This window comes from Micromys minutus, assembly GCF_963924665.1.
Source record: "Micromys minutus genome assembly, chromosome: 23".
Taxonomy (NCBI): domain Eukaryota; kingdom Metazoa; phylum Chordata; class Mammalia; order Rodentia; family Muridae; genus Micromys; species Micromys minutus.
This window is the reverse complement of record NC_137958.1, coordinates 22,625,177-22,640,043: the sequence shown is the minus strand read 5'-3', so window position 1 is coordinate 22,640,043 and position 14,867 is coordinate 22,625,177. Positions and strand designations below refer to the sequence as shown.

The following is a 14,867-nucleotide window of genomic DNA, read 5'->3' as shown; positions in this document are numbered from 1 at the left end:
GTGTTAGTTGCAGTTTGGTGCCAGAGACTCAAGCGGAGGGTTCAGAAGTGGTGACCTTATTACTTACTTCTGGGTTCTCAGAGCTCCTGATTGTTGAACTCGTGAAAACTGCCTCCCCAGTGTGCTCTGAAAAAAAACTCAGTGTGGGGGGGGGGCGTGACAGTCACTTTTAGGGGCCCCTGGCCTGCCAGGCGAGGCATTGGTGGGCTTATCAGCTGCAGCTGGCGCTGTGCTGCGGACTGCTGGCAGCTCGCCCGGGTGGGCGGCAGCGGAGACGCGCGCCCCTGGCGGCGAGGGCGACGTGCTGGTGGCGCTGGGGCCTGCAGAGCCAGCGGGGCTTGCGGGAGCTCTCCTGCGGGCCCGGGCGCTCGCCCCCGCCGGACGCGTGTGGGAGGCGGGGACGAGACGCGGCGAGCAAAGTCCAGGTCTGCACGCCACCGCTGCGGCCAGCACGCGCGTGAAGTTCAGGTGAGCGAGGACGCGGCGAGAGACCGGGGCGGCGGGAGGGCAGCTGCAGTGGGACCTGCCGGGGAGCTGCTGTCACCCAAGCGTCAGGCTCTGCGCCTTGGGCCGGAACCTGGAGGTCCCCCTCTCCCGGGAGCTGAGTTGGGTGCACTTGGACCTGAGGCTGTGGTTTCTCCCCAGGCTGAGATGGATCTTGAGGCAGCGAGAAACGGAACAGCGCGGCGCCTGGACGGCGACTTTGAACTAGGCAGCATCAGGTACACAGGACCACAGAGCCGCTGGCTTTTCCGTTAGAGCAGAGCCCTGGAAAGAAGTTCAGAAAATCGGTTGATGCCTCCGGCCTTTGGGATGAAGTCTTAAGTGTTTTTGAGGAATGTCTCCCAGGCTCCTTTTGGAACGGGTTCAGAGAGAAGAGGCTGTCTTTCAAAAGCGCTCCCTCCACGGGATATGGGTGATTTGATGAATATTGGCGTTGTGTAACATTCACTGTATTTTTTTTTGTAAAGTAAACATTTGCAGATCAGTCTTTTTTAGCCATCATCTGGCTACTGGAGTTGGTAGAACTTCAGACACCTGCTACTCATGGCTGTGCTTGTGAAGTAGGGTAGCGAAGCAAGACCTCCCCTCCTTCCTGTATTTCTCTTCTTTGCCCCAGTTCTACCCCTCCTCCCTTCTGTAGACTGTTTTCCCCATTTCTTCTCTCTAGGGGATGTCCTGGAGAGCCATCTTATCCTTCACTAACTTCTGCTTCAAAATCGTCTTTTTTTTTTTTTCTGTCCAAGTTGCAAGAGGGGGAAACTTTTATGTTTCCTCTGCCAGTGGGTCTTCCTTCCTCCCTGACTCTGGTTCTTTCTCAGACACAGTAAAGCACACACACACACACACACACACACACACACAAACACACACACACACACACACACACACACACAGGCTTTGTGCTAGGCGAAAAGGGCCCAGTCAAGTGTGTGTGTGTGTGTGTGTGTGTGTGTGTGTGTGTGTGTGTGTGTGTGTTTCCTCTTTCATTGTGGGGATAGTGAATCATTTTCACCCTCAGCTTCAAATAGTTTATGAGGCTATTACAGTCTCGGAGTTCATGCTAGGCCATGAACCGGGACAGACTGACACGTGTCATAAAGCTGTCATCTAGAGTGACAAAATTTATCAGCTTCTGTAGTTGGTTCTCAAGCTGCATGGGGCCTGATTAGCCAACTGAAAAATATGCCTATCTGAACCTTAAACCGAAGCATTGCTTCTGGTAATTTGTTGGGACGGTGGCATTGTTCATTCTTAGAATCATGGCATTTATTCACAGAAAATTTAATTTTGTCCATATAGAGTTACCAAAAACAAGACAAAAAAAAAAAAAAAAAAAAAAAACCAACCTTAGGGATGGTGTTATTTCTAATAGAAAAAAAATGTCGTTTTGTCATCTGGCAACTAGGCTGTGGATGCCTGCAACTCTATTAATAGATGGCATTTTCAGAAAGAGGCTATTTATGTATAACACTGGCTGAGCATACTGACAAGTATTAGAAGGAGCAGTCTCCGAAAAAGGTTCAGTAACACTCGGGCCAGGGCAGTTCTCAGGAAAAACTCACCGCCTGTGGTTGGAAAGAAGGAAACAGCTCAAAACCAAAAATACAGACAGTTAAGACTAACTTAATAATGTAAGATTACAAAGTAAAATAAATGAGACTAATTTTATATAATCATACCAAGGACGGTACATAAAGGAAAGCTAAGCCCACTTGTGTAGGTAGAACAAGTTGAGGAGGGTGAATATGCTGAACAGCCTGAGGCACATTCTCTTGTACATATTCAGTGGCAAATGTCCATCTGTTGAAAGGTACCAAGTGTGAAGAAAATTGATGAAGACTGAGAAAATCAGGAGAACACAGCAGAAATGTGTATCAATCTTAAGGAGGGTGGTCAGGGTGGGTCTTATTCTGAAGTCAGTTTCTGAGAAAGGGGTAGAAGGAAATGGGCAGAAATAGCCGTGGGTATCTCCCAACGTCTCCGGGCAGCAATAATTTAGAGCTAAACGACCCCGAGGTTGGGGCTGTATTTGTTGTCCTCACAAAGTGCCAGAGGGACCAGGTCTGCCTGTTTGAGCTGGGAGGGGGTGCGGTCATGAAGGTATCTACAGAGCATGTTAGCTCCGCAACCAATATAAAGGTTTCGATTTTGCTCTGAGAAGAAGTGGAGCCATTGTTATTACCCGAGTGGAGAAGTAGCTTGAGTTCTTAAATAATTATACTGGCTACAGTTTCCAGTACACTAAAGCAAATTAAATGAAAGTGAAGTGGGCTTAATCTAACGGGAATGTAGCAGAAAAATGGGGAGATGTATCTTGACTGCAGACAACAGAATTTCCTAAAACCACTTCCCCACATCATCCAGAAAAGCAGTCTCCCTATAGATCAACTCGTACTTTTCTTAGAAAAAGAATAATTTAGGTGATTTGGAAAACAGTGTCACTTAAACACATCTTATCACTGTGGACTAATTCCGTAAGGCTGGCTTGACCCTTTCTCCCGGTATCCCTATGCCCTTGTGGTACCTTGGACAGTTACCTTTGTACTTGATGGCTGCCTAGCAGTATTTGTGAAGCCAGATAATTTTGGCAATGATAGTCTTCTTGTATTTAAAGATGTTACGATTCGAAGCCATAGCTACTAAGGTTTATGTTTAACTTATTGTCCTCAACAATTTTAAGTTTGAACAATTATATTTTTACAGCAACCAAGGCAGAGAAAAAAAGAAGAAAGTGCATTTAATCGGCCTGTTGACACTGGTAAGTAGTGAAACACTAAGTGGGAATAATCCTGCCTTTTGTACAAAGTTGGAGTCTTGGTCACTAGCCAGCCAGCAAGTGCTTTGTGTCTGTCTGTCTGTCTCATGTAGCACTGCCTGGGCTGCACCTGTGCCCGTGGCTTGGCTAATTGTAAAGACTGGCTTTAAGTCACAAGACAGATGATGAAAGGGGTAGGCTTTGAGCTCACTACTGCATAGGGAGATAAAATGAGAGTGAAACATTTCAGAACTACCATGGAAACCCACTGGCTTCAGGTAAACATCTTGATTCATAAAACCCTATCAGTAAGCCCACCTCTTCCCGGCAAAAATGTTTAAACGTTGAAAACACTTAAGACAAAACAAGACAACAACAAAAAAGCCCCATGAATAATTAGCTTACTAGAAAGTCAGTGAACCCTGGCATAGTGACCACAGATTCTGATTCTGTTTCAGGCCCTTCCCACCCAGTGTTTTCTGAAGGTACAAGGGATGCCAGCATTGTGTGTGTGTGTGTGTGTGTGTGTGTGTGTGTGTGTGTGTGTGAGAGAGAGAGAGAGAGAGAGAGAGAGAGAGAGAGAGAGAGACAGAGAGAGACAGAGAGAGACAGAGAGAGACAGAGAGAAAGAGAGAGGACAGAGAGAGAGAGAGAAAGAAGAAATATGTTTTCATTTGTAAAGTGTCTCAGAGAGGCAGACCAAAAAAGTGTGTGCCTGCTTCGAAAAATGCGATGTGTTTCAAACAGACGGTCTTTGACAGAAAAGATAGCAAGCAAGAAGGCATTAAGTATGTGACAATTGAAGCCACCAAGTTAGAAAGCAGGGCATCAAACACATACACAACTACACAGTCCTCTTGTCGGTCCAAGCCCTTGCTCACACTCTTGCCTCTACTCTTTGTTTTTGCTTTAAAAGTTTCAAGAGTAGATTCTTGTTCAGTTTTATTGTATACGTTTATGCTTATGCTGTGTTGACTTACAATAGACAGTGGATCAATATCCCAATGCGTGTGCGAACAGGTGTATAGTGCCACAGTACATGTATGGAAGTCAAGTGACAATTTTGGGGAATACTTTCTCTTCTTTCAAACCTTTTGGTTCCAGACATGAAACTCAGGTTGTCAGTCTTGAGGGACTTGCTTTTTCTTTCTGAGCCATCTCACCAGCCTAGAAAAATAATTTCATTTAGTGCTGCAGACAATCCATTGTGAAATAGCATATAATTTTCATGTCAGTGTAGAATCTGTTTCCTATAAAAAATAGAAAAATACATGCTGAAAAGTAGAATAATTGGTATTTTGTTTGCATTTAATAATTTTAATTAAAACTGAATCTAAATCTAATCACTGTTTTTCATCTGAGTTAATGTTTGTGTGGGGAAACCTCAGAACAAAGCCGGTGCAATAGGATTAGAGATGTCTTGTTTCATTGAAAAGGGTCACTAAAAAGTAATCTAGATTTACATAGAAATGTCTACAAACTTTAAATTTGACCTTGGAAGCTTAAGTTCAACTCAACCAACATGAAAGCATTAAAACCTTCTTCAGTGTTATATAATGTCCACTAAAAAAGAACACCACAGGAAAATTTGACTATGTGTCCTGAAAGGATGTTGAAAGACCCAAATGTCCTAACTCCCTTCAACTAGTAGCCACTAACAGCAGACCTTGAGGACACGGGTCCCTTGTAGCCATTCGCATCCTTTTCCATTCGGCCTTCACCTTTGTCACTGCCTTTGATTTCTCCTGAGCTTTTCCTGGTTCTTCATCCTTCCTCTCTTTTAGTTTTCTTGCTTTGTCCTGTGTGTTTGAGTGGAATCTGCCCCTACTGCCCTTGGCCTCAGATGAACTCTGAAGCCCTTGGAGAACAGTTTGCTCATATCCCCAGGGCTCTCAACCTCGGCCTCACTGGGCAGTGTGAGTCAGAGACGCCACCTACTCCACCGTCCTGACTCACTGCGTGCTCTTCAAATTACGATGTCTTGTTTGCAAAAGGGGGATTTGGGGAAGAAGATTTAAAGTTTAAAAGGAGGGAAGAAATGCAAGAGATGGAGAGGCAGCTGAAAAGGCAAATATAACAGCAAAGCTGTAGTGTAGAAGACAGAGGAGAAAGAACAAAGAGAAATCCACAGGGGAGCCTATCCAAAAAAAAAAAAAATATTGACCAAAAGGTGTAAATTGGAGAAGATTAAAAGCACAGTGAATTACTGTCTTCCAAAGTGGTATTTGCTTAGTAAGTAGGAGTTGTGTACTTTGCTGTGATAATCAGTACCACTAAACCCAAAAGTTTTGATGGTTTCTGCTTCCCTATAATGGGATCCTCGGGACTTCTGTGGCGCTCTGTGAATTCCTAAGCCATCTTTCTTTGCAAGCCTAAAATTCTGACTTCCTCTACATTCCCTAGTCCTTTCTAGTTGATTCTTATCTTTCAAGATTCTTCATGATCAGGACTTCCATAAAGTCCAAAGACAGACACTCCAATGAGTTATTTTATTGAGCTCTTCTTTACTGAACTGCCTCTAAAGGCTAGTTTCACCCTTTTAAAGGGATCTGGCCTCTAACTGAGAGGGCCTGTTTGTTCCCGTTTTAATTCTACTGAAGCAGTACCCTGTAATGTACTGCTCTTAAGGATATGTTTGTGTATGTGAACTTAATGTAGGTCCCCAGCTCACCTTAACTTGCTACACACAACACAAACTCTGGGACATTAAGTAGTATTTCTAAATAGATCCAAATCTTTATTGCCTTGGATACATTGTAATAATTCGCCCAAGTTAAATGCTAATTCAGTAGAATTATATTGATTTCTTTTTATGTACATAGAATCATGACATTATGCTTACAGTTATCTGGATTGCAATTCGCATGTTCTCTAAGACAAGTACATGGGTAACTGTGATACTAGAACTAACTTGAAACAAAAATCCCCAAGGGACAAATTATCAAATGGAATCTTTGTTTTCTTTTCTCTTTTCAGTTCCGGTACTCTGACTGGCAAGATAAACTGTTTATGCTCCTGGGTACGGCCATGGCCATAGCACATGGATCAGGGCTTCCCCTCATGATGATCGTCTTTGGAGAAATGACAGATAAGTTTGTAGACAATGCTGGGAACTTTACCTTGCCAGGTAATTGTTTCATTGTTTCTTTACCTCTTTATTTAAAAAAAAAAAATGCATTACGTTTATCTAACTGGGTGAAAGGTATTAGAAACTAGTTCTAATTTACGTCATCTGTTTGTTTATTGATTTGGACATCTAGGTGACCCTAAATACCACAACGGGAATTGGGAAATTTTTATAACATTTCTGAAGTGCTCATTTACATCCCAAGAAGTGCATTGTGGTGTTTGACTTTTGAACCAGTGAGAAAGTACAGGAACCTTTGCAGCTAGATAAAGTGGAATTATGGTGTCTTGATGTAGTGTCTACCCTCCATGATCACAGAAACAAATGGTTTGAAACACTTCAGGCAGCCCACAGTACTTCTTGGACATGGTAGCTTTTGTAGGCTTCTGCCTGAGGTTTATCTTTTTCTCCCTTGCCCGCTCTCATCTTCAATGTATCTACTTCCTATGCCTGATTTTTTGGGACCAACTAGAGTAACTAGAATTGGATGTAACACTTCACTGAATAGCAATGACCTCAGCATAGATCTAATGTAATAGAGTCACATGGGTCCATGTCACCTCAAAAAGGGTCATACCAGCACCATTGCGGTAAGAAGCAGATGGTCACACTTGTCTTCATAGTAATTAATTTTAATCTAGAAATATTCCCATGGTTTATCCCAAGCCCAAAGGCTTTGTTCTTTCAAGAGACAATAAAATAAAATAAAATAAAATGTTTAGGTTGAAAAAAATAGAACCAAAATAAAGCTGTATCAGCACATAGGCAATAGAATAGATAAATAATAAAGGAAGGCAAGTTTTCATTACAAATGTAACTGAGTAAAATATACTTTATTACTCAGATATCATTCTACACGCATTTTCATAGATAACTGGTTTCATAGATACTTAGTTGCCATTAAAAGGCATAAATGCAATTATTTAAAGAAAACATGATTGCTTGATTAACACAGAAATTTACACTAATGCCTTTCAGAAATCCAGTGAAAGTATCCATAGTGTGCTATTTCTGTTGATTACAATCTTGGCTGTAATCAGGGCCATGCATATTATTTCCACGATAAATAATTATACTTTTCTATGAGAAAAAAAAACATTTCAGATAGATTTGGATTTCTGATGCTTTGCCAATGACCAAAAACCTTAACAGAAACACTGTAAAGATGAGTTGAAATAGGACAAGATGGTTTTAACAGGCTGGAAAGTGGCTCAGCAGACCTAGGTTCAAACCTTGGAACACACATGGCAGCTTGCCTCCAGGGGTACAGCATGTTTGTGATGCATAAACATACATATGCAGGCAAAACACCTAAATACATTTAATCAAAATAATTCTTTATTTTAAAAAATGTTGAGCCTGACATGGTGGAGCGTGCCTTTAGCCCCAGTACTTAAGAGGCAGAGGTAGGTGGGTCTCTGAGTTTGAGGTCAGCCTGGTCTACTTAATGGGTTCCTGTATAGCCAGGGTTATACAGAGAGACCTGTCTCAAAACAAACAAACAAACAAACAAACAAGCAAACACATAAAAAAGAAAATAATGAAAGTATTTAAGGAAGTGTAAGAGGTAGACATTTTGTATTTGTTTTCCTTTTATTTTATAGGTTTGATCTGTTACAATAACATATTAACTTTATATCTGTTGCATATTAATTACACACACACACACACACACACACACACACACACACACACACACACTTGTGGTACCCATAGTAGAAAACATCAACCAAAAATTGACTTCTTTTATGCTTTAAAAAAAATCAGATGAATATAGTGAAAAATACGATGAAAATATCATTCAGCCTTTAAGGGGAAATTCTTGATACAGGGTACAGGATGGATGTACTTTGAGGACATTATGCTAAGTTAAAGAGGAGGATAAATTATGGATTCTGTATGAATCATCCACTTATGTGGATTATCCAGAGCAGTTAAATCCATAGAAACAGAAAATAGAATGATATTTACAGGGGACTGGGGATAGGAACAAGGGGAGCTACTATGTAAGGGGCATCAGGTTTTCATTTTTTTCAAAGTAAAAACAGTTCAGAAGAGTGGTTGGACCAAAATGTGAGAATATTTACCACTATTAAACTGTATATTTAAAACTGTCAAGATGATACATTTCATTCTACATGTATTTTACTACAGTTACATTTTAAAAAAGAATCAGCTTAAAACAATTAAATGTATTTGTCATGAATGAATTTGCTTTTGGACCAATATTGTAAACTTGTTCTTTTCAGTTATGAGGTTCTGTTGTTGTTGTTTTGTTTTTCTAGAATAATTCAGTGACTTGCTTCTTTGGAGTGTTTTGCTTGTTTTATACTTGTAACGGATGATGCAATTCCATGGCTTTGAAGTTGAAATAGGCAGGCAGATTCTTTGTGCTAAGGGCCAAATTCAAGGTCTCTCTAGGGAAACTGCACATGTAAGAGATCACTGGGGTGGTAGATCAAGAGAGTTAACAACGCTGACACAGTTCCCTTTATTATAAATGTGGAGGTTTTCAGCCTTGGCTCTCTCAAACCACACGGACACAGGCCTGTCATGGAGGATTGCTATGGAAAACCCCATGAACGTCTCATGAGTAACTCACTCTTATGTAGTTTGTGGAAGTAATTAATAGCCTCATAGCACATTCTCTTTGGAGAAGCATGATGTCTTCAATGAACTCACTCCAATTTTAGAGTGTTCAGGGCTGTGCTTAGCAATGTAGAATTGAGCTAAAAGTCATGGGGATTGTGTACTGAGCTGAAGTCGTAGCTCATCAAATGGAGGTTTGTTTTGCTTTGTTTTGGGGTATGTTATTTAGAATTGGCGGATTCTTGGGCAACTAGACTTCATGGAAGCCAAGTGAGATAGAATGTTAGAGGGGGAGAGGTTTAAATTACAAGAGGCTCTGACAATGACTTACTGTGAACAGGGCCAATCCTTGTCAGCGGAGTGAAGCTCCTTCCTGACAGGACTGCTCACTCACAATGGTTTGGTTGTGCACAAACTATGAACAAACACTTCCATCTAAAACCCTCAGAACAGAGTTATAGAAAACAGTTCATCTGCAGAGTATCAAAGAGCTGGTTGTTGCTTAGACAACTCTGTGTGACTATAGTGATCTAGCACATCCTCTAGGAAGATTGCTGCAGTTTCTATGGTTTTGCATTGTTCATGGCAGAAAAGACAAAGCATGCTTGGGCTCTGAGTTACATGAACTGGCCATTATACCCAAGCTGCTGAACAAACACCATTTGTCTTGATGCTCGACAATTCTGTATGATAAAGGAATTCCTAGGCAGACTCTAGAAAACTGGCTATCAATTTACTTTAAAAGTCTTATGTGATAATCTAGATACTTTCTCTGTTCCTTAATGTCTCCTTATTAATCAGATCCTCCTCTCAGTAGCTGGGTGACCATGGCCAAATTGCTACACCAGTATGGTGTGACTATTTTCAAAGAACATTTGAAAGGTGATTGTGGATTGACTGATGGAATCCTATTAGTTACTTATGGAAAGCCTCTAGGATGTGATAAATTTTCAGTGGGTGTGGGGGGAGCAGTCACAAGTGTGGAAATGACTCAGCCAGTCTATAATTTTGTTTCACCATCCATCAGAGGTGGATTTTTACAGGATGTCTAAAATGAAAATAAAGCTTTAGGCATTCCCCATTTTCATGTGATGGAAGACATCGGGTTTTTGGTCTTCAATCTGTCACAGAAGAATCAACGGGAACATTCTTATTCAGTGAGACGGACTGGTGTGATTGGGTTTGGGTAAGATCTGGAGAGTATTTTATTGTCAGAGTTCCCAATAACCTTTTAAAGATCAAACTACGTGATCAACTGGGACTCTTCATAAGGCACACATTTTAAGTCGCATCTGACAATGCTGGGTCTGGGCTCTTTGTGAACATCCAGAAGCCCCCTGTACACATTTGTCTGTGTCCAGGCACCTGGGGCACTGGACCTCCTGGCAGCCCTGAGGAGAGGTTCTCACCCAGAATTATACTGCCCTTCTTTGCCTGAGACTCATGGGAAGGAGTAGGTAGAATCTAAAATGTTCATAGAACTATATTTTCAGGGGCGCGCAGGGAAACGGGAGACGGAGAGTGGGGTGTTCATTGAGTTGTGTTATTTTTGTGGAGAGATTTAAAAGGTAGGGATGAGAACAGATTAAAAATTTAAGATTTCATCCAATGTCTGAATTCAGGGGGAGAATTTCTACAAAATTTTCAGCTTTGGGACAGCTTAGCTGTCTCTCAATTTAAACAGTCCGATTCTCCACATGTTTAAGAACTAGGAAGGGGAAGGGCCCACAGAACTGACTGGAAGAGAAATAAAATGAAAGGTTTCCTCAAAGAGTCCACAGCTAAGCAGAAAGAAGCCTTTCACATCAGTAGGGAAGAAAAAACCCCACAGTAACAGGCAACGCACTCGGCTGCACTCTCCACAACTGACCCTGATGTGGCTTAAGTTTAAAATAAATTTCAACCTTTTATCTTTCTTTGGGGAAAGATAAGAAAAGCACAGAGCTACACACCAGCAAGAAAACATAACCCCTGGGCCATTTGCCCAGGATAAAAGGATAAAGAATACTTCCTCTCCTGGGGCCCCCGGAGAATGGGAAATACCTGCCTTCCCTTTGCTCAACAAGGCTTCAGGGATATTTTATCCGGTAATATATTTCACAAATGCTGTAAATAGGTGATACTAACTTTTCCCCCTTTGAGAGTGTGTATGTTTGTGTGTGTGTGTGTGTGTGTGTGTGTGTGTCTACGTGGAAATAAGTGATCACCACACAGATCAATGAAACAGAGAGTAATCTGAGAGCAAAGGTCACACTGCCCGGGCCTCCAGCACATTTGCTACTTGCTAGCTATGTGGCTTTAGAGAAATCTATTTCTCTCTGCTTTGCTTTCCTTTCCCAAAAAGTGAAACTTTGAGACAGTCTTGCCTCATATTGCTGTTATGAACGTTCAACAAACGCATGTGAAGTGTTCAGAACAGAGCCTGACACTTAACACATAGCCAGTGAATAGTCGTCATTTACACGTGACAACTAAGGGAGTCTTGCTGACATTTTTTATCCCGCTAGCCCACAATAATTACTATGGTTCTTTTCAGTTAATGCTGCTGAACACACACATACCCGGTACCACTAATAACCAAGATGCACTTGGGGCTTGACTACTTCCCAGAGATCCTGTGGCTTATTTCTGGGCCGCTCAGTTGGAGTTTTCTTCTTTTGCAATGGAAGTGATCTGGCCTTTCCCTTACTTATGTCGTTGAGAAACAAAGACGAAAGGGGTATGACTGAAAAATGACAAAGGCCAGTCTTTTGAATCGCTAAGACAACAGCAGTGCCCACCAAACCTGATAGTCTCCATTTCGACCTCTGCAGTTGGCTCACACCTCTGGCTCTCCACCTTTGTCCCTCATTCCATGCCGCCATAGGAAGCTGCTTTGCCACCAGCCCCAGAGCCGGAGCCTCTCTGCCCCAGCTGGACCTACACACTTGCAACTGTGTTTCAGTGAACTGAAAAGTACCCTCGGTGTAAAAACAAAACAAAACAAAACAAACAAACAACAAAAAAAACCAACTAAGTTTTCTTTGAGAAACTGAAGGACCTCATCTTCTACATTTTGTTCACATAATTACCTTCTCAACAGGATTTTTTTTTTTTTTTAGCTCAGCAATTCCTGTTAATAGTCCCACTTTTAAAAATGACTCTTTTTGTTTTTATTTAGTGAATTTTTCATTGTCGATGCTAAATCCAGGAAGAATTCTGGAAGAAGAAATGACTAGGTAATTGGTGTTTGTGTATATATTATGTTCTACTTTTAACATTCCATTTAAGAAAGGATCTCATACCACAGAGCTGTGAGAATATATAACACACTACCTAATCCCCCCTAGCCACCTCCTCTTACCATTTGTGCCCAGTCCCCAGATTCAAGAAAGTTGCTTTTCTCATGGCCTTTCACTTGCATATGATTCCTAGCAACAGGTATTCTTATATGCAGTCATAGTAACTATCGCTTTGATAAAATTAATAAAACAGCTATATACTATCTTTATTCCCATCTTGTCATTTTGATTTTAGCACACCGATGGCATCCACAGTTTTTCCAGTCTTGGGACAGAAACCTCAGAAGTCTGTAACACAATGATTGTATATGGTTTCACTGTTACTGCTCTTTCTGACTAAACAGGGCTTTCTGCACACTAAAGCAGGCCAGAGGGGCTAATTGAAACTAGTTTGTAAAAGCCCATTAAAAATAGATTTTGGATCATGGAACCAGAGTTTATTATTTTTAAAAACATCATCTACTCAATTAGCTGTGCTTTTATTCCAAATTGACTTGAATTTATTAAGTTTTATAATTTATTTTATAAAATTGATTTTAAAAGTTTGAGCCTGCCAAATAGGCTTTTTTAAATAAAAAAAATGGAAGACTTCACACACAGAACCGTTTTACATGTGTTATGTGTATACTGCTGCTTGCCATGTGGTAGTCACAGGGACAGTTCACTGTAAGTGTTCAAGCCCAGGCTACAGTTATGAAAGTTGTCACCAGTTTAAGACTGACAATCGTTTTTATGTAGTTAGTCACAATCGTTTGAGTTTTCACTGTACCGTGTTTCAGGCGGAAGGGTTTTCTGCTACACATCCTGCCATTTAAGAAGAGAGAAAAATGAACATCTATTCATGATAATGTCTTTTTTGTTTATGATCTGTTTAGTAAATTGAACTGATTTCCAATTCTGAACTTTCCCCCCAAGAGCTGGTATGCCTGATATCTCAGCCCTTGGGAAGCTGAGGCAGAAGGGCCAAGGACCAGTCCTGCTCTGGGCTACAGAATGAATTTAAGGCAATCGTGAGCTACACAAGAAGACCCTGACTCAAAATGAAACAAGGAGCTGAAAGTGTCTTCCCCATTGTTTTGCAGATACGCATACTACTATTCGGGACTAGGTGGCGGAGTTCTCGTGGCTGCCTATATCCAAGTTTCCTTCTGGACCTTGGCAGCTGGCCGACAAATAAAAAAAATCAGGCAAAAATTTTTTCATGCCATTCTCCGACAAGAAATGGGCTGGTTTGACATCAAGGGTACCACTGAACTCAACACGCGGCTGACAGAGTACGTATGCTGTTAATGTCACCCTCTGATGAAGAGATGAAGCGCTGTGTGAAGATCGACAGGAGAGCTTTGCAGCAACATTAAATTACTACTTTAAGCACTAGACATGGATTGAGCATATATGCGATATGCCATTTCTAGAAGCCTCTTTAGCTTATGCCACAACGTGTTTTGCATTTATGTTAGTCTATCTGTCTGTCTGTCTGCTGTCTCTGTCGCTCTCTCTTTCTCTGTCTCATTATTTCAGGACTAAATTTATGTTTCATACCCCTTTGTCTTCCGTAGAGCTTGCTGCAGGTCTGGCAGGTGCTAAACCCAAAATAAAGATGGTTGAATGGATGAGCAAATGGCCGCCTTAATGGCAGAGAGACTTACTTTAGTTAGTGTAGATGCCTCACTCACTAAACAAATATTGAGGGTCTACTACAAGCTGAGTGTCCTCCTAGGAGCTTGGCATATGAGCAAACAAAGCAAGCAGCTCTGTCTTCTTGGCGTTTTGTTCCAGTAGGGGAAGACAGGTGATGTGCCTTTGGCATTATGGCACATGAGCAGGGGAGATCAGAAAAGGAGAGAACATGAAGGAACTCTGTGCTTTACCAAAAGCTTCAGCTTTTGTTCCAAAAGAAATGGCATCCAAGGGAAAGTGTGAGCTGCGATAACATCGTAGGACTTCCTTTCTTTGGATGATCACACTACAGTCACACTGATTGTGAGAACACAAACAAGGGTATGGGTTGAATATTTGAAACACTGATGTATAGACTTTTTGAATTGTGGCCTACCTGTACACACTTTCACACTGTACCGATGGAGCACTTTTACATGGAAAACTCTGAATTTTACTTTCTTTTTGGCATCAGTATGGTGTTCATAGAAAGATTCAAGTACTGGCTGTGGTGGTCCAGAGCTCTAACCCCAGCATTCCAGGGGGCTGGGCTTTGGCGTGCTAAGAGAAAACAGTCAAAGATTGAAAGCAAGTCTTAGCTATATAGAAAGACTGTCTCTCAAAAAAAGGAAAGGAGAGAGAAAAGAACAAAGGGAAAGAAGGAGGGAGTGAGGGCAGGCAGAAGAATTACATATCCACGTATATGATGTATATGTATATATGATTGATATATATATGATATATATGTATATGTGATATATACACATATATATATATATATTCTGGATAAATGATGTTCAATTAAGAATGGGACATTTTTGCCTATGAATATTATTTTACTGTGATAATTTTTTTCTAATTCCTTCTTATAAACAAATTGATTCATGTGCACAATGTTAATGCTTCTGTAATAGGATTAACTAATTTCATAGTATCGGCTTCAGAGACATTA

The 14,867-nt window shown here is 41.2% G+C and overlaps 1 protein-coding gene across 3 annotated transcripts in view; it reads left to right on the top strand.

Moving 5' to 3' along the window:
- The first annotated feature begins 321 nt into the window (after positions 1–321).
- Positions 322–14,867, top strand: part of ABCB4 (ATP binding cassette subfamily B member 4) — a 58,850-nt gene continuing 44,304 nt past the window's right edge. For all 3 annotated transcript variants that reach the window (XR_013975502.1, XM_080936078.1, XM_080936077.1), the window contains exons 1-6: positions 322–468; positions 646–722; positions 3,208–3,262; positions 6,236–6,386; positions 12,136–12,193; positions 13,339–13,530. Coding sequence is in view for 2 of the 3 variants with exons in the window: in XM_080936078.1 (XP_080792204.1) it covers positions 652–722; positions 3,208–3,262; positions 6,236–6,386; positions 12,136–12,193; positions 13,339–13,530 (527 nt within the window). In the remaining variant the exon portion in view is untranslated. The remainder of the gene's footprint in view (positions 469–645; positions 723–3,207; positions 3,263–6,235; positions 6,387–12,135; positions 12,194–13,338; positions 13,531–14,867) is intronic.